The 26,093-nt window shown below is 35.5% G+C and overlaps 5 protein-coding genes across 11 annotated transcripts in view; 1 reads left to right on the top strand and 4 right to left on the bottom strand.

Moving 5' to 3' along the window:
- Positions 1 to 1,533, bottom strand: part of LOC100119226 (glycogen [starch] synthase) — a 489,541-nt gene extending 488,008 nt beyond the window's left edge. For 2 of the 6 annotated variants that reach the window (XM_031930249.1, XM_031930203.1), the window contains exon 1: positions 1,047 to 1,382. The gene's annotated coding sequence lies outside the window, so the exon portion shown is untranslated. Of the gene's footprint in view, positions 1 to 1,046 lie in introns of all 6 variants that reach the window. The other 4 variants (XM_032601246.1, XM_031930050.2, XM_032601245.1 and 1 more) reach the window with 4 other exon arrangements.
- A 13,900-nt stretch (positions 1,534 to 15,433) lies between these two features.
- Positions 15,434 to 17,118, bottom strand: LOC107981277. The gene is made up of 2 exons (XM_016986604.3): positions 15,962 to 17,118; positions 15,434 to 15,836 (listed from the first exon to the last, which is right to left on the bottom strand). The coding sequence occupies exon 1, from the start codon at positions 16,888 to 16,890 to the stop codon at positions 15,973 to 15,975; it is 918 nt and encodes a 305-aa protein (XP_016842093.2). The 5' UTR covers positions 16,891 to 17,118; the 3' UTR covers positions 15,434 to 15,836; positions 15,962 to 15,972.
- On the bottom strand, positions 17,044 to 20,235 carry LOC100117944. Its single transcript, XM_031928997.1, has 4 exons — positions 20,141 to 20,235; positions 18,625 to 19,980; positions 17,132 to 18,542; positions 17,044 to 17,061 (listed from the first exon to the last, which is right to left on the bottom strand). Exons 1-4 carry the CDS (start codon positions 20,233 to 20,235, stop codon positions 17,044 to 17,046), a joined length of 2,880 nt encoding a protein of 959 aa, XP_031784857.1.
- On the top strand, positions 19,624 to 21,386 carry LOC116417622. Of its 2 annotated transcripts, none has more exons than XM_031931663.1 (3): positions 19,624 to 20,466; positions 20,532 to 21,110; positions 21,173 to 21,386. In XM_031931663.1, exons 2-3 carry the CDS (start codon positions 20,719 to 20,721, stop codon positions 21,369 to 21,371), a joined length of 591 nt encoding a protein of 196 aa, XP_031787523.1. In that variant the 5' UTR covers positions 19,624 to 20,466; positions 20,532 to 20,718; the 3' UTR covers positions 21,372 to 21,386. The 2 variants fall into 2 exon arrangements, with proteins under 2 accessions (XP_031787523.1, XP_031787548.1); XM_031931688.1 differs by having other exon boundaries at positions 19,624 to 20,731; positions 20,807 to 21,110.
- A 286-nt stretch (positions 21,387 to 21,672) lies between these two features.
- On the bottom strand, positions 21,673 to 23,269 carry LOC116417177 (uncharacterized protein DDB_G0271670-like). The gene is made up of 4 exons (XM_031928948.1): positions 23,116 to 23,269; positions 22,429 to 23,037; positions 22,010 to 22,340; positions 21,673 to 21,694 (listed from the first exon to the last, which is right to left on the bottom strand). The coding sequence occupies exons 1-4, from the start codon at positions 23,267 to 23,269 to the stop codon at positions 21,673 to 21,675; spliced, it is 1,116 nt and encodes a 371-aa protein (XP_031784808.1).
- Between the last annotated feature and the right edge of the window lie 2,824 nt (positions 23,270 to 26,093).

Raw genomic sequence — 26,093 nt, 5'->3', positions numbered from 1 at the left:
ATGTAAAAAATTGTTTGTAAGGGTAATATTATATAAGGAAATGGCGACTTTTTTATTTTCTTCTGCTTACATCCTTTTACTTTTTCTTACAATTTCTTATGCATTGTTACATTTTATTATAAAATTAATAATTAAAAAAATGTATTGACTATATTAGGCGGTAAAATAAAATATGTAATAAAATGTAATAAAATGTAATCAAATGTAATAAAATGTAAAAAAAAGTTAACAAATCTAAAAATGTAAGAAAGTGTACAAAAATGTATGAGAAAAAGGTCCAAAATCCAACAAAAGGTACAGTTTCTTACATTTTCTTAAATTTTTTTACGTTTTATTACAATTTATTACAATTTATAACATTTTTTTTCCACTAGGGTGTATACCACAAAACACGCATTTTCCCATAAGAACACATGCTAATTTCAATCATTAATTTTTCCGTTTAAAACTCTGAAGGGTCTCAAAATTTTAGCCAGGGTTTCAATAGTTTAATTAAGCTGTCACCTAAATTTCAAGCAATTCTCACTTTTCAATCCAATCCATTTCTTTGTTACCAATGGGTACTCTCTTAACAGCTAATAGCTTAATTATCTAAATATATTATACTATTGTGAATATTTATCAATAATCACCCTATGAACAGAACATATATTCTATGAACAAAACTATTTTAATGATTATCTCCTAACAAATTATCTGACCAGAAATCAAATAACAATCAGCTAATGTTTTGGCTTGATTATTAGCTTATCATTAGCTAAACCCCTTTTCAGAGTCAATAAATGTGTACTTTGTTATGAAAAATGCATCTAGTTTAAAGATTAATACTACCCTTGTCCACACCTTACATTAAAAGTGGCCAATCCTATCGATGTGTCTGTTGATCAAACATTCTGAATAAAAAAATCATAGTTACTAAAATTGTACCTAATAAATCTTAATTTTAAAAAATCAGTATCAATAATAAAATAATTACAGTAATAATTGAACCGTTCATTAATATCCGTAAATACTTTTTAAAAACACAAATAAATAAGTATACTTACAACGAATATTAAATGTTACTAATGTCAATAAGATTAAAAATTGCTTGTAAACTAACAAATTAAACGTAGAATTTAAGAATCAAATTTATTTTTGAATAATAATTTAAATAAAAAAACAATTCTCTATCATAAATACATGTATTACTACCCCAGCATCAATTGTGCAAAAAAACATGTACAAAATCAGACGTGTACAAAAAGTTGTAAAATATAAGGGATAACAAAATATACATGAATGAATAAAATGATGGCGTGATATGATAGCATATCAACAAGTGTTATTTCTACAGTGTACAGTTTTGAATTCTGATATCGAATTAGACCATTATTATTTAAGAATAATTAAGGCATCAGAAATAAACTAAAATCATTTGACCATGATCCTATTACCAATTTTGTTCGGAATGATATGGTATAATTGTGGTAAAATTGAAAATAATAAATCATTAGTGGACCAGTATGGAACACCATCTCATATAAATGAGTTTGTTTATAAGATTTCCATTTCTAACAGGGAGATTGCGATAGTATCGAATTGAAGCTCTTACAGAGCCAATTCAGACCGATAGACCGTTATCAAAAAATTTAATTGGTGGGTACAGTGGAAACAAGAAGCAACTTCAGAGAGTTCAACAACAACAAAACGAATGCGCGCTAAGCCAACTTCTAGTGTATATAAGATCGTGGCATGGACTGTGAAACTGTCGGGTTAATAAAGGCTTAAACTCGGGCACTTTAATGCCCTTCCTACATAGCAGCGGACGGACGCGTACGACTGCGTTCGGCCGCAAGCAGATGCGTCGAAATCCCAAGTGAAAATCTAGTGATTGTCATTGTATCCAACTATAGGTAAAAGTTTCAGCTTCACAGAGTTATCGAGCGAACGTTCACTTGATACTTCTATAAACGTGCAACTTTTAATTATGTTTGATGCAATGAAAATCACGAGATTTTTACTTAATCGATTTGGACGCAGCCGCTCGCGACCTAACGCAGTCGTACACGCCCTGGTAAAAATAACTTATTAAATCCGATTCGAAAGATAATAAGGTTTAATTGGATTTCTTAATCGGAAATTATCGAATTAAAACCTATTTAATCGATTAAAATCTATTTAATCTGATTATAAGTTTTAGTCGGTCTTAATCGGATTTAAACAGTTGTGTTTTTAAATAAAATGTTATATTTGTTGAAAAATACAACTGATTGAATCCGATTAAAACAGACTAAAAGTTATAATTAGATTAAATAGATTTTAATCGATTAAATTGGTTTTAAATGAATAATTTCCGATTAAGAAATCCAATTACAACCTATTACCTTTTGAATCGGATTTAATAAGTTATTTTTACCAGGGCGTCCAATGTCCATACGCTCGACTATGTGGGAAGGGCTTAAAATAAACAGAGAAAAAATACAAGAGATAAGATAGTTAATATTCGCAAGTTAAGGCGTCGTAAGAGGGCGCTGCTACGACTGCTACGAGCTCTCGTGATGACTGATGAGTGATGAGAGTTGACCCGCCCTGTTGAAAAAAAATGACATTATTAAATGACGTATTATAAAATGACGTTATTAAATGACGTCATTGGACGTGTCGCAAATTGAAACAAAAAATAACGTTATTTTATGACGTCATTTTCTGAATATTTTGATTGTATGAAAATGTACCCGCGTAAAAATATTATATGAGATCGCATATGAGATCTTATATGCCTGAAATTCGTACTGACATGAGATCTATATGTGATCCAGCTGAGGGACCGGAGCAACATCAAAAAACCAAGCAAGTATCAAGTTAATATAATCGAGTATAATGATCCACAGACCTATCAGGAGGCAATAACGGGACCCGATGCTGTGCGATGGAAAGCAGTAATTAATGACGAACTACAGACGTATGCTAAAAACGGCACATGGGAGCTGATACCAAAGCCTACCGGTCACAGCATAATCGATTCGAAATGGGTCCTGAAGTATCGGGCAGCGAAGGCCGTAAAGAGAGTCGCTGTAAAGCGCGCCTCTGTGCTCGAGGTTTTGGACTGGAGTATGGCAAAAATTACCAGGAAACTTTTGCCCCGGTAGTTAGATATGACGCCTTGCGAATGCTGCTTGCTATTGCTAATCAAGAAGATTACGAGATTGTCCAATTCGACGTAAAAACGGCCTTTTTGCACGGTGTTTTAGAAGACGAAGTATATATGACCATTCCGGATGGACTAAATATAAGAGGCGAAGTTGACGATGTGGTATGTAAGTTAAAAAGGGCCTTGTATGGCCTAAAACAAGCCTCCAGATGTTGGAATATTACCTTTAAAAATTGTATGTTAGACCTAAACTTTAAACCGTGTGACTCAAAAAAATCTATATTTGTGAGCGAGAAAAATAGCGAGCTTGTATATGTTATATTATTTGTCGACGATGGTCTCGTTATGGCCAAACAAAGTAATGTATTGACTAATATAATTAGTGCGCTAAAAGAAAGATTTGAAATTACTGTGTGCGAACCGCGTACATTTGTCGGTATGCAGATTGAACGCGATCGGGCTAATCGAACCATGTTTCTTCATCAATCAGAGTATGTGTGGAAAATTTTGAAGCGCTTCAACATGCTGGACGCCAAAACAGAATGTACTCCTGTAGAGAAGGGAATAGATCTGAACTCGATGAAACAACATGATTCTGAGACAGTGAAATTGCCTTACCGAGAACTAATTGGCTCTTTAATGTTTCTATGTACGGTCACGCGTTTTGACATGATGTACGGAGTAAATTTATTTAGTCGTTTCTTAGATAATTACACGATTGCACATTGGACAGCAGCGAAGCGCATTTTGCGATATCTTAGAGGTACAGTCAATCACGGTATACTGTTCAAAAACAGCGGGAGTAATCACGAATTAATTGGGTTTTGTGATTCGGATTACGCGGGCGACACAGAAACGCGACGATCTACGTCCGGATACATTTTTCGTTACTGTGGCGGTCCAATTTCGTGGAGTGTTCAAAGACAAAAAAGTGTAACACTCAGCACCACCGAAGCCGAATACATCTCGGCTAGCAATGCCACGCGAGAGGTCGTATGGTTGAGAGAGCTTTTGAGGGATGTTGGATTTTCATGCACAAAGCCTACCATTTTAAACATTGATAACCAAGGTGCAATTCAATTGATAAAAAACCCTGTTTTTCATAGGCGTTCTAAGCATATAGAAGTCCAGCATCACTTCGTTAGAGAGAAGTATGAGTGTGGAGCGATCGATGTGAAGTATGTACCAAGCGAAAATCAGCTCGCCGATGTCTTCACAAAAGCATTAGCGCGGGAGCTTTTTGTAAAATTATGTAAGAATATAGGTTTAAGCTTTGTTGAAAATCTTAAAGCGTTGATGTCTCGGAAAGCGGGAGTGTTAAGGAAAATTCCTCGACATTGCATCTAGAATATTCGACGACTGGCGCAAGCGCTTAAGCGAGTATGTATAATGTATATATGAAGGTGTGTATAGATATGTAAACATGAATGTTTTTCTGGACGATAGGCTCGGCGCGAGCATCAAGCGACACGATAGGCAGTTCTAGTCTGGCCCTCGATATATATGGACGGGTGATATTTTCGGAAGCCCTCGAGTATGTTAGACTAAGAGGTGGAGAGTGCTTTGTTGTGGTCATCTCTCTTGTAACTACAATAAACTCTATTATAACTACACTGCGCCTATATTACATTTTACTCTGCTCCTATAATCCTTAACAATATGAGATCGCATATGAGATCTCACGTAGATCTCATATACATCTCATATACATCAAGGGGCGCGATAGCGCCGCTTTGGCAAGAAAAAGTACGAAGTACGATTTGTCGACGGCGCGACTCTATATACTTTGAAATTATGTGTTCCTAACCTTAAAAAAATCGATTGCATTTAAATCATTATTATTGCGCGTATGCGTAATCTGTTGGTATCTACTTAAATATAGTATCCTAATTTTTCATGTATAAAAGGTTCATTCAAGAATATTAAGTTATTAACTTAATATTGCAAGTTGAAAATTTGCTCGGTATATTTCATTTCGTTCAGAGTTTCCATCCTCTCCCGATATTTTTCGTCTCCTCCGATCACGTGACTTCCGGTGAGTATATTTGGTATTATACACCAGTGGTTACAGTAGTTAATCTACTTTACCGACATTCGTCTGTTACTCGGCGACACGCGATTATAATATGGATGTAATGTGTAGCGAAGTGGCGCCCTCTACGAGGAGTTGAATATACTATGACAGCGTGAGCATGGCAGAAGCGAACGGCAGGGATGGCAACCGGAAGTGCAGAAAGTTGCACCGAATGGCTAGCTTCAGACCACGGCGCGTAGAAAATAAATTTCTATAGTCCGTAGCGCGAGAGTCGCTCTTCTGCAGTGCGTTCTGATAGGCGCATGTAAACAGCTGTGCATAAATCCTCGCAGTGTACGCGTACTTGTTGCTCAAACCCCTTCTCGTGCTGCTAATAGTTGTAATAGTGTAGTGTTGTAAAATGTGCGAACAAAAGCAGGGATTCCAGCAGTTGTGGATGTACGGGAGATGCTACTGTTTTGTGAATTGCCAAGTTGTAAAATGTGTGCTGCAGCAGTCGAGCTCATTGCTTCAGATGTTCTGGACCATCGCTGTACTTATTCTCTTGTACAGAAGCTATTGCACACTTGAACAAAACTGGCGAGTGAACAGTCTGACTTTCACACAGAGCTCCAAAATCAAGATGTTGACCAGAATCCAGAAAAAAACAACGTTGGATTAGTCATTCATCAGTAAAGCGTATGTATAATACATGTATAGCTGGATATTTTTCTACTTTGACATAAATTTTGCTTGTTTAATATGAAATATTTATTGCAGTCATGTATGCACCTACCCTATCTGACTCTGTTGAAAAAATTTGGTCTGGAAATCCAATTATTATACGCATAAAATGGTTCACCACTGCCTTAAATCGCTCATTAATGAGATGGGGCATGAGTTGTTCAAAATTCTGGTCACTCTGGTACAATGCAGGAATGGTCTCAACAATTCTACTGTTTCCAATATCGATAGTAGTCATTTTAAAAGTGACACTTAACATTTGGCTGTACAATTCAGCATCGCCAAATGAAAAGAAAGAACAAGTATTGGAACTTATGGTAAATTTAATTGTATTTTTATTACCATTCTATTATTAGTGTTCTTGAAAGTTATAAAAATAATTTAATCGTCACCAGGTTCCAGGAGTTGACATTCCTTACAATGAGATGGGATACTACGTGCTCTCATTAATATTATGCAGTGATGTGCATGAGATGGGACGTGCTATGGCAGCAGTTAGAGAAAATGTACGCTGATTTTTCTTGACAAATGCTGGTGTCTGATGATTTTTCTTGACAAAAGTTTAATTTTTAGGAATTAGATAAATCTTTTCTGGCTCCTGACAAAAACAATGGAGTCCATAACTGCTGTGATCAGCACAATGTAGAAAAGGGATATTTATGTTTTGAGCATTTAGAAGGGTTTGACATTCAGGCTCTCAAAGCTGCCATGCACTTTTGCCTTCCTACTCGAGCAATTGTACAAAGCTTCCATAATTTGTGTCAAAACAATGACTTGTATGTTAAGACCTGTGTTGGACAACAAAGGTAACTTTTTAGTTTGAAAATTTATAAATTTCTTTATTATTATTTTGACTGATAAATATCTCATTTACGGATTGTACAAATTTTCCAGAGGCCTTCATTTTACTCTGCAAGTGAGACTCCCTTAAGAAGCAAGATACAGCATCAGAGTGCACGCTCAATGATTACTTTGGCCATAACAACCACATTTACATTGCTCCTTGGGTTTAATTTGATAAATATGTACCTGCATAAAATGTAGACTACGTGACTTATTATACAGTTATTGTGATGTATAAGCTAGGACAAATATATAAAAATGTACAGTAGATATTTACTGCTGATGAATTTATAAATATAAAAACAGGAAAATAAATATAAGAGGATATACATACACATAACAAATATTGTGACTCTTAATTACACTTTATTACGTTGATGAAAAAGAATATTAATATGCATAATTAACTTTCTATAATTTTACCTATGTTTATGTATGTATGCTTTATTTATTTATTTTTTTTTTTGCAAAAATTGAAATGATATAAGTATAGATGTAATGGAATTAAAAAAAATGCTGATTCGAACAATAAAATTATACTTTTATATCGTAGTACACAACACGTTCTTGTTCAAATGTACAGTAGATATTGTAGTGTAGAGGATAATTGTTACGGTTAATTGTTATTTTGACCTATACATATGTATACCGATGAATGTGAGTAAAATGACCGATGTATGATTATTCCTTTAGTGTAAAATCCTTTTTTTATTGTTTACAAGAGTGTTTCGTATAATATTCCGTACAATACTATTATTTATTGAAATAAACATCGACCACTTCTTATAAGATTGAAGAGGCATAAGTTCGCGAACAAAATAGTATATATGAATCTAATGTATATAACTCCAAACAATTAGCCTTAATTGCATACCATTCTAGAAAACCGTCTCACTCCCAACCGAATTTCTGGGCTTAACCGGTAATTATCCTTCGTTTAACTTTCACAGTCTCGTGCGCCTAGTTGCCCCGGAGAATAAAAATAATAAGGTAGAAATCCACGTGCTATGCATATGTCCTCGAGTATTGTACACTCCTTTATAATTCATTTCATAATTTATAATTTTTTCTCATTGTAGTCCGTCCTTATCTTTGTACAGTATGAGCACACACAAATAAAATTCTTTTTACTGTGTTCGACCTAAATTCTTTTTTCTCGCAGCGATTATTAGGAAGCATTAGAGTCATTGACTAAAATAATATTCATTTAGCCAAATTTATCTTTTCTATAATATTGATTTTACATGAATTATACAATCGTATAATTTGGTGATATTTACAAATAAATTTGAGTATTTCATTGTGACTGCTTTTTTCAACTTCGATAGGGTTTTAAAATCTGCCAGACTAGCTAATATATTGGAGCATATTTTAAAGATTAAAAAATAAATATTTGTACAATTCATTATGGAATATGTTTCGAAGATGTTATTTTAAAAATGTGACTTATTCGCCATTGCATGCAACTGACAAAGGTTTTTATTAAATAATACACTTTGTTTTTTATTATGAATACAATTTATTATTACACATAATAAACATAAAAAATCCACTGTATACTCAATGCTTGTAATAGCGTTGACGGTTTCTTTTTACTTCCCGTGCAGCATCTAAAAAATAAATTTCATTATAATTAACATATTAATGTTCGTACCCTGTTGGAAAAGGACGATTGAAGTCGATTAGATCATTTATCGACTTGAATAGTAATTCTTAGCGCACGAGATAAATCGATATTATTATTTATGAACCTACCCTATCTCCATATAATCTCCATAAGAATTTTCACTTGCGGATTTCCCGTTTTCCATTTACCAAGAAAAGAAAATCGCTGATCGAGGTGCGGCGCTAAATTTGTATTTTCCTATATCTATACAAAAAATCGTTAATATTAATATTTTTGACACGAATCGATTTCTCCTCATTTGCGGATTATGTAGAAATTATCATTATATGGATTACCTGTCAGAATAAATCAAAAATAATGTTATAAATTTTCACTCTTTCCGAGTGTATCTCCGCGGCCGATATCGCGTACGCGAAAGAAAATTTAGCGTGCGTGAAACTTTTGTAGCGTATGCGAAATCAACAAACAAATTTTCTAGAGAGGTTTTGCATCGCTACTGATTAACTTTTATACCTGACTATAACTAAAGAAATCATCCATATGTGTCAGCATACTTAAATGGGGATGATTGCTTTAGTTACAGTCACGTAAAAATTCCTTATCACTAAGAGTTAAGCTTACTTTTATTATGCATACATACATTTTTATACGTAATGATGTTGCTTTCGCACACGCTACAAAAGTTTCGCGCAAGCTAAATTTTCTTTCATGTACGCGATATCGGCCGCGCAGACACACTCTTTCTCGAGTGCAAATTTAGAACATTATTTTTTGATAATTTTGATCCATATTATGAGAATTTCTACATAATCCGCAAATGAGGAAAAATCGATTCGTGTACAAAATATTAATATTAACGATTGTTTGGTATAGTTATAGGAAAATACAATTTTAGCGCCGTCGTTTTACATATAGGTAGGTTTATAAATAATAATATTTATTTATTTCGGGTGCTAACTTCACAAGTCTTTTGCATTACAACTTGATAAAACGTGATAAAATACGATAAAAATCGATATAAGTCGATAAAACTTGATATGAAAAATTACAATTGAAATCGATAGATCATGATCTTGTAGAAATTCGAAGTTGTATCGACTTATATCGATTTTTATCGTATTTTATCACGTTTTATCAAGTTCTAATGACAAAATTTGAATTAAGATTCACTATTCAAGCCAATTGAAATCTTATCGAGTTAAATAGTGAATTCTAATCGATTTCTATTCACTTTTTCCAGCGGGATATGTCAAGTACGCGCATAATTGTGCTTCCTATAATACCTCTTTCTTCTTGACGAATGCGTTCCTTTTCAATTTCATGAAGTCTTCTTGATGCTTCTTTGTTCAGCCATTGCTCATGCCTTTTGACAGCATAATATTGTCTGCGCCTGACCCACTTTCTTGTCACATATGAGTCACAAGTATACGTGTCCAAAAGAGTTACTAAAAATTTAAATAGTCAAGTGTTAGAAAGATGAAAGTTGACTGTCATTCATTCTATTGATAGTGTTGTCATGATAGTGTATGTGTAGCATTTCTGAAAATTTTAATGTGTCATTTTTCTAACACTTGTCTATTTAAATTTTTAGTAACTCGTTTGGACACGTATACTTGTGACTCATATGTGACAACAAAGTTTCTCTGTGCTTTTTTATAGGTATGACATGTTGATTGTTACACGTTTAAGTTCCGTCGCTGTGCGTTTTTCTTTGAAATTGTGACTACTGCCAAATAATATTTTTGTAGATGCCCTGATGAGGAAGGATGAATCCTTCGAAAAGTTGGCTATTAAACTCTGTAAAAATTACACTCGCTCGTAGTGATTATTTCAATCCTTTAGAATTAAATAAATACATTTATTTCTTGACAATTCTTTTATCAATTCTGTGGCTGGCCGGCAAAATGACATAAATCCGCTTTTCGGTTTCAATGTTCAGACTTATATTTAATTTGATTGGAGCAAACTAGGTGGGGCACGTTACGTTACAGGTCAGTTCATACATTCAATGCATATTTCCAACCATCGCTATAACCAGATTATGTTTTTTGCTTTGTGGGATGTCGCAAAAGTATTGAGATTATGGCGTTGCTCCGTCAATTTTCATAGACTTCCGCGAAACGCGTATTGCAAGACTTATTGTGAGGCGATTGGCACGCAATATAGAATGCCTTGAAACGGGTTAAAAGGTAATATTTTGTTGTAAATAAACTAAACCACGTCCCAGAGTAGCCACCAGCCCGTAAAAAACTCATTTTAAAATTGACTATTTTTATGTCGGGTACAGGATCTGAGAACCGCACTTATGAACTTATTTCTTGGGTATACAACTAATTAAATAATGAAAGGAGTTTAATATTTAATCATACCTTGACGTCCAGCACGCTTATTAGGAAGATTGCCTGCTTGTTTTTTACGTACTGAAATAATAAATGAAAATTAATTATGACAAAAACATATTTATACACGTTACTTTAAATAACAAAATAAGATTAATCATATTTACATTCAGCCTTCTCCTCTTTGCCTTCAGGTTTTTCTGCAAACTTCTCTGAAATATCAGTATTAATTATTAACAAATCCTTGAATAACATTAACGTTATTATACTAGATAATTGCAACTATGTCGTGGTTTATTATAATTTTGTTATTATTATTTATTATACGCAAATTAGTTTCTTTTATCGTTTGCTATTTATGGAGTAAAATCGATTTGAATCGACTTTCGAACCCCCATAATAACTGTAATATAATACCTTTCAATTTTTCGATGGTTTCCATGGCCTCAGCTAACTTCTTTTCCAACTCTTCCACTTTCTTCTTACTGTCATCTGGGCCTCCCATTTTCTACGAAACAAATTAAAAGATTAACTTTTTAGAAATACTATTTTAATGAATTTTTTGTTTTTTAAAGCGCGCTTAAGGGGGTCTCAAAGTCAATTCAAATCTAGATTTCGCGACACAAAATAGCAGACGACAAAAGTAACTAATTTGCTTATAATAAACAATAAAAGCAAAATTATGAAAAACTAGGACATCAGTGCCCTCCGCTATGTAATTATCTACCATTTTACTATGTTTGAAACTTATAAATAAATATCTCGCCGAATGGCATTCGAATAATGACTCAAAATCATCTAATTCGAATGCCATTCGGCGAGGTATTTATTTATAAGTGTCAAACTTTCTAAAATTTTTTTCATAATTTTGCTTTTATTGTTTGTTATAAGCAAATTAGTTACTTTTGCCGTCTGCTATTTCGTGGCGCGAAATCTAGATTTGAATTGACTTTGAGACCCCCTTAATTACGTCAGGGATAAGAAACCTTCGCTTGCTCTCGAATGTAATGAATCCTAATCCATATTAGAGACTTCAACTTTTTTTTCAACTAATATCCGTCTATTATCTTCAAAACATTTTGTATTATTGCGCAATTCTGGCTTCAATGTAGTTTTATGTTGAGTAAATCTTTATATTTTTGTAGTAGTAATAAAATATTTGTCATATTGACTTCTAGTATGACTAGACTATGACTACTTCTAGTATGATGTTGAATAATTGCATTATAAAATTTACATTTCGCATGGTACTATATAAATTTTAAAATTATAATTTATCAAATGTTTCACGTATATCGCTGCTTATCACGCATCAGTGGTATTCATTGTGCAAACTACCATCGCTATTCGCTCATACACTCGCTCATACGTAAGTAGATAGGCTATAGGCATACTGGCTCATGCGGATTCTGGCTCACCTCCTCCTCTCTCAAGGTGAGCCAGAATCCGAGCTGTGTATTTTAAATGGAGGGATGGTCGATCCCTCCCTTCCCTCCCCTAGCGACCGAGAATTCTTCCCCCTCTCAAAGTGAGCCAGAATCCGAGCTGTGTATTTTAGATGGAAGGATTGTCGATCCCTCCCTTCCCTCTCCTAGCGATCGAGAATTCACCCCCACTCTCAGAGTGAGCCAGTAACCGTAGTATGTATAAGTCCCAATCTTCCCTTCTCCGTGTCCCGAAAAAATTTAGAGGTGGGTTCATGCTCCTCCTCCCTCGCGCAGGTAGAGATGGCAACCCTCGCACGAGTATTTTCCCTTGCCTTTACACATTTTATTGGAGACATTATGCATACCACAGTCTGCGTGTGAATCACTCTCAGATAGGTGTACCCCCGACTGCGCAGGTACTATCCCTCACACTTTCCATACGATCCTCGCGCAGGTATGGACGACGACCCTCGCACAGGTGTTTTCCTCTACTTTTACTCAATGTATGCGAGAAATGTTCACTATACAGACTTCGTGTAGATAATTCACGGATACGTATACAAACTATCCCACGCAGATGTATACAGCTTCAGCTGTTTTCTGACTGAGAAACGCTAAGCTAGAAAATATTTACCACCGACTGTGTGTGCAGGTACTATCCCTTGCACTTTCCCAGAGACAACACTGCTGTTTAAAAATCATTTGCAGAGATATCTGATTGGGTGTGTAGGGAACGCACAGATGTCTCTCGCACCGAGATACACCAATTTTCTTAGACGTCCTAAATGAATTCAGAGTGAGATTTTCTCCAAGATCTTTTCTTGTGAGAAGAGGATAATCTCGCATTCTCACAGTCGAGATTCGAAACAAAAGGGAGTGTCCACTAAGAGGAGGTGGACACTAGTTTTTCAAAATTTGGTGAGGGAAATTTTAGCACGAATCGTAAGGCTTTCAACCCTTAGTAGATGTGAGGAGGTGTGTTTTTCAAAAATTAGGAGAGAAAACTTTTACAACAATCACAGGACTTTAGAAAAATGCTGTGGAATGGGAAGGGGCTGTTTTCGCAATAAAAAGCCCACCGTAGGCTGCGGTGAGTCAGTTCAATTTTCGGTTTTGAAATCGAATATCGAGTGAAATGGCACCCAAGAGGAGTCCAGGAAGCTGCAGCAGCAGCAGCAGGAATAGCATCAGGACGATGCAGGATAGAATTCGGTGGCTAATTGCCAACGCCCCAACATTGCTTATGATGTTGGAGCATGTCTCCTGGGCCATGGAGGCCATCAATTCACGTAAGTAAATAATTATTTTGATTTTTCATAATTAAAAAATAAAAAAATTATTTTTTCAAAATTTTTTTCAATTTTTAGTGCCATCGCTGCCACCACTTGCTGTCATGCAGCAATTATATGAAGGAATTAGTCCAGGAAGCTCTTCGCCCAGCACTGCCCGCCGAGAGAGTCCAAGCTCGTCGTCCAGCACTGCCCGCCGAGAGAGTCCAAGCTCGTCGTCCAGCACTGCCCGCCAACGAATGGACTGATGGAATTGCTATTTAAAAAATATCCGGATGATCTTCTTCTGAGTTCAGCAGATCGTGAAAATTATCGCAAGATTCTGGAAGCATCAAATGCTCATCGGAAAAAATTCAGCAAAGATGAATCTATAAGAATGTCGAGAAGTAATAAATATAAAAATATCTTAGCACCCATGTTCCGCAGCACTCCAAATAAAAAGAACAACAGCAGTGGAGGAGGACTTGTACCTAAATATAAAATAGCTAAGAAAAATTCTTCCATAGATCTTGTCTACTGGGACGATCCAAATGAGCTTGTCGAACGACTTCGATTATTGATTGCCGAACGATCTGCTGGAAATAACAATCACACGAACGAAATTCATTCAATTATTGAAGAATTGCGTGAAGCTGGACGTATATATTAACACACACAACTTGCTTATTTGTATCAGTAGTAAAATGAGTCTCGATGTGTTCGGAAGAAAACTTGGGAGCTCGCAGCAAGTGAGTCGCGGACCTCCAGGAAATGGTTTTAATTTTACATCAGACGGCGATTTTGACTTAGAAGAGAAGCGACTTTGTAATCTCGGAGAGCCACGCAATCCAAAAGATGCAATCACTTTGCATTCACTGCAAGTTATCCTGCAGACGGAAGTAAATTATATATCTTCTAAAATTACTGGAATTGGTGAACTTATAGACCAATATAGGGAGCAAGTTGAAAGCCTTAAATCTGAAGTGGACAAAAAATTAAAATATCTTAATGATATTTCTCAACGTAATTTCGCAAGCGTTGAATATATTATTGGTCAATTGAATAATTTTATAATCAAAGAAGATGGAAAAGCAAAAAGTAGCTGAAGAGCTGCATAAAGCTGCACGCCGCAGGTACAAGCGAAGAAAATATGATATACGCGGAATAGATAAGACTTGGCAAGGTGATCTTGTGGAAATGATTCCTTACGCTAGCGAGAACAAAGATTTCCGCTACTTACTCACTTTCATAGACATATTTTCAAAGTACGCGTGGCCCGTGCCAGTCAAGTCGAAGAGTGGTCAGGATGTTACTGCAGCTATGAAGTCAATACTGAAAGAAGGTCGAGTACCGAAGAATCTACAAACTGACCAAGGAAAAGAATTTTACGATTCAATTTTTCAAAAACTTATGAAGAAGCACAATATACACTTATACTCTTCACATAGTAATCTTCATGCAAGCATATGCGAACGATTCAATAGAACGTTAAAAAATGCAATGTGGTTAGAATTCAGCAAACAAGGAAGCTATAAATGGATGGATATTTTACCTAACTTGCTCAAAGCATACAATTCGAGAAAACATCGGACGACAGGAATCGAGCCTGAAAATGTTACACAGGCAAATGAGCGAGAAGTCAAGAGACGTTTTCCTACTGAAAAGTCACCAGTGAAAAAACCGAAATTCAAAGTAGGAGATAAAGTACGAATAAGTAGGATAAAAAATGTTTTTGAAAAAGGTTACACGCCTAACTGGTCTACGGAAATTTTCACAATAACGCGAGTTGTAAAAACAGATCCAGTAACTTACCACCTCAAAGATTATCATGATAAACCCGTCTCTGGCGGCTTTTATGAAACGGAAATTCACAAAACTTTGTATCCTGAAATTTATCTAGTAGAAAAAGTTTTAAAGAAAAGTGGTAAACGCATATATGTTAAATGGTTAGGATTTAGTGACGAGCACAATAGTTGGATAGATAAAAATGAGGTTGTATGAATTATCTAGGATATATAAATAAGAAAACAATTGTAAATTAAGTTTAATACTGCATTTATTCATGTATATTATGTACAAGTTTCGAACAAATAAATAGTTTGAAAAAATAATCAATCTTTGTATTTTATTTTATTTATTTTTAACAAGTACTGAACTTAAATGAAGTTCCACCCTGATATGTTACAAATAAACTGAGTTTATTTGCTGTGTTAGAGAGATTGTTGAACAGTTCTTGATCTTTCAAGACTGCTGATGAGATCTTCCCCGGCAGAAATATTTGAAAGCTGTCATCGATTTCGGCCACGATCTTCGTGCCGAATCTCGTCTTCACCTCCTTGAGTGCAGTCACCATGTAGTCATGATCTTTTTCTAAGTCCGTGACTTTCTTCTTAGGCAAGAACTCGCGCTCGGCAATCTTGTTGAGTGCAGATAGATCCATTCTGAAAAGTACAAATAAAAATATATGTTAGTGAAAAATGTCTCATAGGTGAGAATTGAGAGAGAGAGAGAGAGAGAGAGAGAGAGAGAGAGAGAGAGAGAGAGAGAACTAAGAAATAGAACTTACTTATTTTAGAGTTAGGTGAGTCTTGGTCTCTTTGCACAAGGTTGGTTGTTCGCTTCGATTTCTCGAATGTGCTGTTCATCGTGCTGCGTCCGTTCATATAGCCCGTTTCCCACCACTATTTCTGCCCCTTCCATAGCCTCTAGTAATATATCACTTCTCTCTTCTTGTTCAGTTCCTAACCTATCCAATGATGGATCCCACTCGTGCATAAACTCCTCTAAAACATCATATTCAATCCTGATTGGTTCCCCTCCATCAGCATAAAGTGTCATCCCCACCCGCGAAGCATTCTCATTGGTTGCTTCATGCCCCCACTCACTTTCTCCCTCTCTTTTTCGTCCTTCGCCATTGTTGCCCCTCTCCTCCACTACAATCCCCTCCACCGCATCTCCCTCTACTTGCATTGCAGCTTGCGCCATCTGTTCTTCCATAATTCTGTAATGTCCCCAAGGCAAAGTGTCAGTACTATGAGGCAATAAGAATCTTTTATCATCGTGTGGACTTAGAGCAATTTTTTCCTGTTTCTCAGTATGCACAATGTGTAATTTTGAACGAATATTACACTGCTCACGTTTTATAATAACAAGATCCTGAAGGCATTTTCGATAATCTTCGAACGTGATTGATTTCTTTACAACATTAGATTTTATACCTTTAGCTTTTTTCACTGTCGCGGCTCCATTAATCAAAATACTGTACATTTTGCTTCTTAAACCAATGAATTCTGTCATAATCTTGCCACAGCGTTCATCTTTCATCAATCCAGGAACTTTTTTATTAACATATCGCACATCTACACGTTTCCGCTCTCGTTCAATACACTTTCCATAGACTGCATTAATTAACAATTTGTAGAAGAGTTTTTCAAACTCATTCTTTGCCTGCTTTCGCTTTTCTGTGTTAAATTCCAAACTGATTATTTTCGTCATAATTAGAAGTATCAAATTTATGTATATCTTCTTTCATTACTTGATACATATCAACATCCTCAACTTCATATATTAAACTATCGGTGTCCGTATAAAGGAGTTTGCATTTTTCTCCAACTCGCTTCTTCATATATGAATAATGAAAATCATATACTAGTGTTTTTGACAAATCTAGAATTGAGAGACCAACGTATATTGGTTTTTTGATTGTAATACTTATCCTCTTCAGCTGAATGGCAACCAAATTTTCATCGAAGATTGCACAACTGTGAAAATTTGGTAGAGCTATGCGTGCTTCTGCTCCGTATCTGCCTTTAAATTTATTTACTAATCGCACATCTACACGTTTCCGCTCTCGTTCAATACACTTTCCATAGACTGCATTAATTAACAATTTGTAGAAGAGTTTTTCAAACTCATTCTTTGCCTGCTTTCGCTTTTCTGTGTTAAATTCAACATATGGTTTGAGCCACGCCCTCTGCTCAAAACTCAAAATCCTATGCACCTTTTTTAATCGAAGTCCATTATCTAAAACCTGCTTAAGTGCTCGATAATGAATGACATATCTTTTTTTGTCAATTAAAGTCGTGAGAAGTTTCTTCTGCTTTGAGCCAGGTGGTGCAAGATGTTCTGCGCAAAAAGGTAAATCCCTATGATCATCATGTATTTCTTCGGGATACTCCAAGTCAACTTCAGCAAAATAGCCAATATCAGAATCTGGTGGTGTATTAAAAAAATTTGGATTTGTCTCATATTCAATCCATTTGAATTTTCCAACTGGTAAAGGCTGTACCATTGCCCATCCATAAAGATTGTTAATATCAAAATATAAGAGAGTCTTTGTTTTCTGATCCTTATCGTATGAAGAGCCCATATATGGATTGTTTGCCTTGGCATATCGATTACAACACTGACTTATTCCACCTCGAATGCCCGATTCAATAAACATTAGCATGTCAATATCTGTAAGAAGCTCCAATTCTACCTTTGTCATTTTTAAAGCTGCTGAAAAAGTTAGTCCAGGAGTCGTATAAAAGTGAGCAGGACATAAATCATAGGCTTTAAGAGATGTTTCTCGAAAACTCTCGAAAACGTCGGCCAATAGTAAAACATCGGTTTTCAGATAAAGATCTGAATATTCTCCCAACGTACTAATATTGAACTTATTCCAAACTTGGACAGCATGCTTATAGTCTTCTTCAGCAATATGAGAATCTGTTAGCTTATTATAAAAATTATTCTTTTCTGGCAATTTTGTAGTCGTCAACTTATCTAATCCATTTACAAAATCATATGGAAATACACCTTTTCGTCGAAGGAGATCTATCTTTTCATCTGTAAGTCCATCTGATCGAAATTCCTTTACTGCTATCGGCACATTTTTCAGATATGATGCAAGCTTTTCCAATGATGAAGGTAGAAAACGCCAAGAATCTATGAATCTAAAACTTATGTTGCAGTCATCCACGTATTTTGTAAAAGAAATATATTTCTCCTTATTGTGAGGTATTAAATTTACTCGTCCTTTCATCAACGTAGAAGTAGCAATCTCTTTTAAAATAAAATGAGTGTCGTAATTGAGGTTATGAAAAACCACAGGAATGAATCTCGAATCCTTATAATTCAAGTTACAAGAATTATGAGCTGCACCTCTGAAACTGAAGAAGAAAATTTATCTTAGAATTACAAAATTTCGTTTACTTTATTTCAAATATAATCGAGAAGGCAACTTACCGCCCTGTGAGATGACAATGGTCTCGTACAGCAAGTTCTTCACCAGTGATTGGTTTCCGACATATATGACAAGTTGATGATCTCCGAAAAGATATTTCCTCTAAATCTGTGAGTCTCATTGGTTTTGGATTCTTGTAGAGTACGTCAATTTTTTCACCAATTGACTTTAATTCTTTAACAAACCATGCTGCAGCTGTCTCTTCTTCTTCATTTTTTCTTCTGTATGATCTATAGCCAGATAAGCTATCATCAAAACTGCATTTTATGAAGTATCCTATGCTGTATGCTTCGTGCAGTTGGAAAGCATTCTCATTCTCAGTAGGCTTCAATAAACATTCAAAATCTGCATAAATAACAAAAGGAACCTTTTCACTCTTACTGTAATCTTCGAATTTGAGAATATTATTCTTACAATCAGGCAAATTTATTCGACAATCATTTAAATTTTTACAATCGCTTTCATGCATTTTCAATCTTTCCTCGGTATAAAATATTTGTAAACATCTTTCACAATGGTAAGATTTTAAATGAGTTTTAGACACTTGAGAACTCAAAAGTCGAGACATACTTTTTATCCAAACGTAATGATATTTAGGCATGTCACCTTCATCAGCACGATTATTTTCTTCATGCTCATCTATATAAAAATCTTGAATGATGAGAAGGTTTACATGTTTTTCCTTCTTCTCTGTCGTAATATGACAAGGTGATACTTCGAATTTGTGGCCATACTTTCTAAGCATGTATACATTTACTGAAATATTATTCAGTTTTTCAAATTTCGGAATACTTTTAAGTTTTACTGGGAATTCTATACCAGCAAAATTTAATTCATTTTCATGCAATCGATACTGATTAACTCTACTAGCATTTTTGTTACTTGGATATAATGATGAAAGAACAGCATACTTAAAACACTGATCGTCGTTATTATGAACGTTAACACAAGCTTTTTTATTTTCAATAAACTTTGGAAGAGGAATATAAGAACTTCCCTTAATTGGAGAACATTTTTTCATATTTATACATAAACTTATAATACTTTTCAGTGTCCAGCCTGAATCCTTTTCTTGAAATTCTTCTAATTGCGAAAGAATGGGCTCTTTAATATTGTCTGTAAACCATTTCTCTAAATCTGTTGACATGTATACTGTAGCACTCTCACTCGTAAAATATTTAATATCTGTCGTTTCTTCACCATTTTTTTGCATTGTAAATTCTGAAATAAAATCCGAATTGATTTTCACCGCATTATATTCTTCTAAACATGCTTGTGTCTTAACTTTGAAGAGCTTCAGTGCATCATTAAAAAAACTCAATATGTCCACATGCTTTATGTTAACAACCACACCTGTCCTGATTCGATTTTGGATTGATTAGATTATGTTCAAATTCTACTTGCACACACGAAAGATGCGTCAAACAAGTTTGACATTTCTGTTTTTCTCCTCTCGTGAGATTGGATTTAGAATTTTTTTCGTTTAATTCATTAATAGTAGAATCACACATATCTAACCAATAATGAATATCATTGACGCTCATTTGATCCACATTTTGTACAGTATCGCGAAGCACTTGTACAAGACGTTCGATAAGATCAATCGAAGCCATTTTTACTGTTTTCTTTTTCACTAGAGTGTCACTAGAGTGTCACTAGTAATCTTGCACAAAGATGAGACTAAAAATTTTTTTTGCTGACTGCGTCAGATGAACTGTGCTCGTCTAAGAGAAATTTCTCTCTTTTAAAGCTGAAATCATCATAAGAAGAGGTGGAAGATCTCGCTGCTGAGGAGAGAGGAGAAAGATTTTCTCGGGAAGGGATGAATTTTCTTCCAATAAGGGGTACGCATTTTTTCCATCATCCAATCCTAGAAGATTATGAGACTAAGAGGAGGAAAATTTTCTAGAGAAGGGATGAATTTTCTTCCTTTTGAACCAACCAAAAATCGTCTTTTCACCCCAACAAATGAGGGCTATGCATTTGTTTTGAGCATCCATTCCTGGAAGAGTGAAAGGCGGAGTTTCACATTATAAAACGAGGATGCTGGGACCTCGCGAGATCACTTCTTGCTAAGCTGTCTACAAGCTGAAAAGATGGAAAGAACACGTGACTACGATTTGTTGTTTAAAAATACTATCTTGCAATGTAAAGAAGAAAATGCTTATATTTGCGACATTCAAGGATTTCAGAGAATCGCAGAAGATACTTTTATTTTCAAAGAAATAAGTTTCCTTAATTTGAGGAAAACTGCCTTACCGACCGCATATCTTTTCAAACCTCCAATGGCTTGGGAAGAACTGACAGAAGAGGAAAAATGTATGTCTCAATGGTTGGAAAAGAGTCATCATGGAATAGCGTGGAACTCAGGCGATATTCCGTATCATCGTCTTTATCGAATCTTGCAAATCTGCACGCAAGGAGTAGAAAAAATATTCATAAAGGGAGAACAGAAAGCCCGATGGATGAAAAATATTTTGCCAAACATGTAAGTTAATTATTTTGAAACGTTTTGATACTTATTTTTAATTTTTACCTGATACTTTGCAGATCCATTTCAAATGTTGAAGACTTCGGATGTCCACCTCTTGAAGAAATAATAAGTGAAAACCAGTACTTTTGTTTCAACCATGCTCTTTGCATACGGAGAAAACCTATGTGCGCCATTCACAATGTTATATCAATACGAGCTTGGCTGTTAAATTATCTAGAATCATCATTTGGCCAAGATGAAATTGATAATATTTAAAAAAAAAATAATACATGTACATGTTTCTATTGGAAATAAAGATCAATAAGATAAAAAAAACAATGCTTAAATATTTTTATAATAATTATTATGATCCCTGTATAAAAAAAAAGTCATGACCGGATGAAGTGAAGCCAAGAATGCGTAAAAAGTATCATTAGATTTTTTTTGATTTGTTTTAATTTCTAAAATTAATTCTAATATTAAAATGAAATATAATACTATAATGCATATCAAATTATATTTTGTGTATTTATAATATTCTATATTGTAAATATTACTATTGTTACAAAAAGAAACATTATGTGTACGTTGACACAAAACTGAGTTGAGATATAACCTTAAAAATTTAAGAGAAAGTTGAGAATCATATATTGTAAAGTTTGATATATTTCTGTGATAGAAAACAAATATTAAAAATAACAATCAAGCATTTATATTTCATTTAATAAGTTAATGAATTAATAGTCTACTACATAATAGTATTATTAAAAGAAAGGCCATTTTTTTTCAATGAAATCAATGAACAAAGTGAATTAAAAAGAAAGGACGAAAATGTATACAATATTTTTTTTTTATTAACACCTTATTCTATTTTTTTGTACATAGGCTCACAAAAAAAATTAATACATTTTTACATTACTTTTTTTTTTTTAAATTTTGTTACATCGATAGGGTCGATCACAATCTCCATATCGATAATTCGCGGAACATTCCTTTGTTTTTGCTGCCGCTGCTGATGTTGCTGCTGCTGCTGATGTTGCGGCTGCTGTTGTTGCTGCTGCTGTTGCTGTCGTTGCTGCTGCTGCTGTTGTTGCTGCTGTTGTTGTTGCTGCTGCTGCTGCTGTTGTTGCTGCCGTGGTTGCTGCTGTTGTTGCTGTTGAGTTATGGGCTGCATGCCACTGCTACTGCTTAGTTTCTTCAAACTAAGCAGCCCGCGACTTGACGGATTCTCAGTTTTTGAATCACCTAAACAAAAAAGATTGCAAAATAATTAATATTAAATATTATAATTATATAAAAAAAAATTTTATTATGAATTTAAAAAGAAACTCACCATCCAATTTTGCTTTTTTCGGAATCGGTTTTAAATCCCTCATGCTCTTCACCGACTTGCATGACTCGCAACTATATGAGGTGCTGGAGCTCGAACTAGAGCTCGAGGAGGAGCTCGACCTCTTCGAGCTTGTCCTCTTATCCGCCGGACGACTGGGCCTAGTACTCGCTGATGTGCTCGGTCCAGCTGAAGGCCCCTCTCGGCGGGCAGTACTGGGCTGAGAGCTTGGCCTCTCTCGGCGGGCAGTGCTGGACGACGAGCTTGGACTCTCTCGGCGGGCAGTGCTGGACGACGAGCTTGGACTCTCTCGGCGGGCAGTGCTGGACGACGAGCTTGGACTCTCTCGGCGGGCAGTGCTGGACGACGAGTTTGGACTCTCTCGGCGGGCAGTGCTGGACGACGAGCTTGGACTCTCTCGGCGGGCAGTGCTGGACGACGAGCTTGGACTCTCTCGGCGGGCAGTGCTGGACGACGAGCTTGGACTCTCTCGGCGGGCAGTGCTGGACGACGAGCTTGGACTCTCTCGGCGGGCAGTGCTGGGCGAAGAGCTTCCTGGCCTAATTCCTTCATATAATTGCTGCATGGCAGCAAGTGGTGGCAGCGATGGCACTAAAAATTGAAAAAAATTTTGAAAAAATAATTTTTTTATTTTTTAATTATGAAAAATCAAAATAATTATTTACTTACGTGAATTGATGGCCTCCATGGCCCAGGAGACATGCTCCAACATCATAAGCAATGTTGGAGCGTTGGCAATTAGCCACCGAATTCTATCCTGCATCGTCCTGATGCTATTCCTGCTGCTGCTGCTGCAGCTTCCTGGACTCCTCTTGGGTGCCATTTCACTCGATATTCGATTTCAAAACCGAAAATTGAACTGACTCACCGCAGCCTACGGTGGGCTTTTTATTGCGAAAATAGCCCCTTCCCATTCCACAGCATTTTTCTAAAGTCCTGTGATTGGTGTAAAAGTTTTGTCTCCTAATTTTTGAAAAACACACCTCCTCACATCTATTGAGGGTGGAAAGCCTTACGATTCGTGCTAAAATTTCCCTCACCAAATTTTGAAAAACTAGTGTCCACCTCCTCTTAGTGGACACTCCCTTTTGTTTCGAATCTCGACTGTGAGAATGCGAGATTATCCTCTTCTCACAAGAAAAGATCTTGGAGAAAATCTCACTCTGAATTCATTTAGGACGTCTAAGAAAATTGCTGAATCTCGGTGCGAGAGACATCTGTGCGTTCCCTACACACCCAATCAGATATCTCTGCAAATGATTTTTAAACAGCAGTGTTGTCTCTGGGAAAGTGCAAGGGATAGTACCTGCACGCACAGTCGGTGGTAAATATTTTCTAGCTTAGCGTTTCTCAGCCAGAAAACAGCTGACACTAGAAGCTGTATACATCTGCGTGGGATAGTTTGTATACGTATCCGTGAATTATCTACACGAAGTCTGTATAGTGAACATTTCTCGCATACATTGAGTAAAAGTAGAGGAAAACACCTGTGCGAGGGTCGTCGTCCATACCTGCGCGAGGATCGTATGGAAAGTGTGAGGGATAGTACCTGCGCAGTCGGGGGTACACCTATCTGAGAGTGATTCACACGCAGACTGTGGTATGCATAATGTCTCCAATACAATGTGTAAAGGCAAGGGAAAATACTCGTGCGAGGGTTGCCATCTCTACCTGCGCGAGGGAGGAGGAGCATGAACCCACCTCTAAATTTTTTCGGGACACGGAGAAGGGAAGATTGGGACTTATACATACTACGGTTACTGGCTCACTCTGAGAGTGGGGGTGAATTCTCGATCGCTAGGAGAGGGAAGGGAGGGATCGACAATCCTTCCATCTAAAATACACAGCTCGGATTCTGGCTCACTTTGAGAGGGGGAAGAATTCTCGGTCGCTAGGGGAGGGAAGGGAGGGATCGACCATCCCTCCATTTAAAATACACAGCTCGGATTCTGGCTCACCTTGAGAGAGGAGGAGGTGAGCCAGAATCCGCATGAGCCAGTATGCCTATAGCCTATCTACTTACGTATCGCAATACGCTCATACATTTTTATTTGGTACATCAGCTCATTATTTATATATAGACCCATGATTCTAATCGGACTATTATGTGTAACATTATATGAGGGTATCATATTATAATAAAAGAATGACCGCATCTTAAAAAGTAGTGTCAAAGTTGCAAGTTCGCGCTAGAGTCTCGCTACTTTTTACAATAATAAACACGTATTTGACCATATAATACCTTTAGATTATCCTTCTATTAGCCTGGTAAAAATGTTTTTAATTTAATTTCTATATGATATGTGCTATGTACAAACCTGTTCATTTTTAAGATAATAATTATGATTTTGTGCCAATTTTGGATTACAAGGTTGCCAATAAAAGGTTAATACATTTTCACTAGGTTATAACTTGAATAAGAAGCTAGTTGCAACATAGTTTGCGCATAACTTTTAATTAAATGCATAAAATAAAGTTATTGTTATATAATTTAGTTATAGCCTACAGAATAAAGAAATTACTGTAAAATCTTTGGCACACCGCTTTCTTCAGTCTTTATGTATTACTTCAATATATAGAAATTGTTTTTACCCGTATTTACCAACTTTTCGTTGCACGAATAAAATGATATCCAATCAAGTTAAGTATCTAATTTCTACGTGTACAATAGTATTAAACTTTCTTATAAGAAATCAATGAATTTTTCAATGCATTAACTTGATATTTATACATTCAATATTTTTTATCATTCTCAATCTTCATTTTTTTTCTAGATAATTTTGACAGTTTAATTATCGAATTATAAAGGTTTCAAAAAATTGATCTTTTTGGTGTATAATCAACGAACGACAAAGGATAATCTAATAATTTGTCCGCGATAAAAAGATGTCATAATTTCATTTTTTTTCAGATGTATTATTCATTGATTTACTTTTATCAACTAGTTCGATAAGATTATCACAAAAAAATGAAATCCCTACATTTCAAAATTTTTATAAAACAGAAATGTGTCAACAGAATGACAAACGGGATTTTCCCCGTTATGTTACAAACAAAGAAAATGAGACTTCGTGGATTAAAATCCACTGAGTATAGAAGCTGAGATACATGCGTATATGAACGAACACACACACATACATCACAAATGACAAGTTTCACAAACAATATTTTTTGGCTAAAAATATTACAAAGTCGTTTCCTTAGGAAGGAAAACACGATGTTTTCTATTTAAGGTAATACCGTCACTGCGTCCCTACTCCAAATTAGCGCGCTTTCTATTTCTTGTTTTTTTTTACGGTATTTACTGTACTAAAGAAGCTGCATAAATTAATGTACACCAAATAATGATTGTGCATTGGCATTCAATGATTCGTATTCGTTACATTTACTCATAACAACGTCCATGACTTATTTTGTTTTGGTTTAATGTGATTTTTTTCAATTAATTCTTACCAATACTTGTATCTACCTAACCATAGTATTCAAATATTTCAGATTCGATATATTTAATTCCATTGATATTTCAACGTTATTTAATTATCGATCGACGATACTACCTTAACGCGTGTTCCCTATTATAAATAATATGAACTAAATTAAATGGTCTAGACAAGGCATGCAACATTAAATTGTGCTTGTACTTGTGA

The sequence above is a fragment of the Nasonia vitripennis genome (assembly GCF_009193385.2).
Source record: "Nasonia vitripennis strain AsymCx chromosome 1 unlocalized genomic scaffold, Nvit_psr_1.1 chr1_random0003, whole genome shotgun sequence".
Classification (NCBI taxonomy): domain Eukaryota; kingdom Metazoa; phylum Arthropoda; class Insecta; order Hymenoptera; family Pteromalidae; genus Nasonia; species Nasonia vitripennis.
Note: the sequence above shows the minus strand (reverse complement) of the source record. Positions and strands in the feature narration are given on the sequence as shown.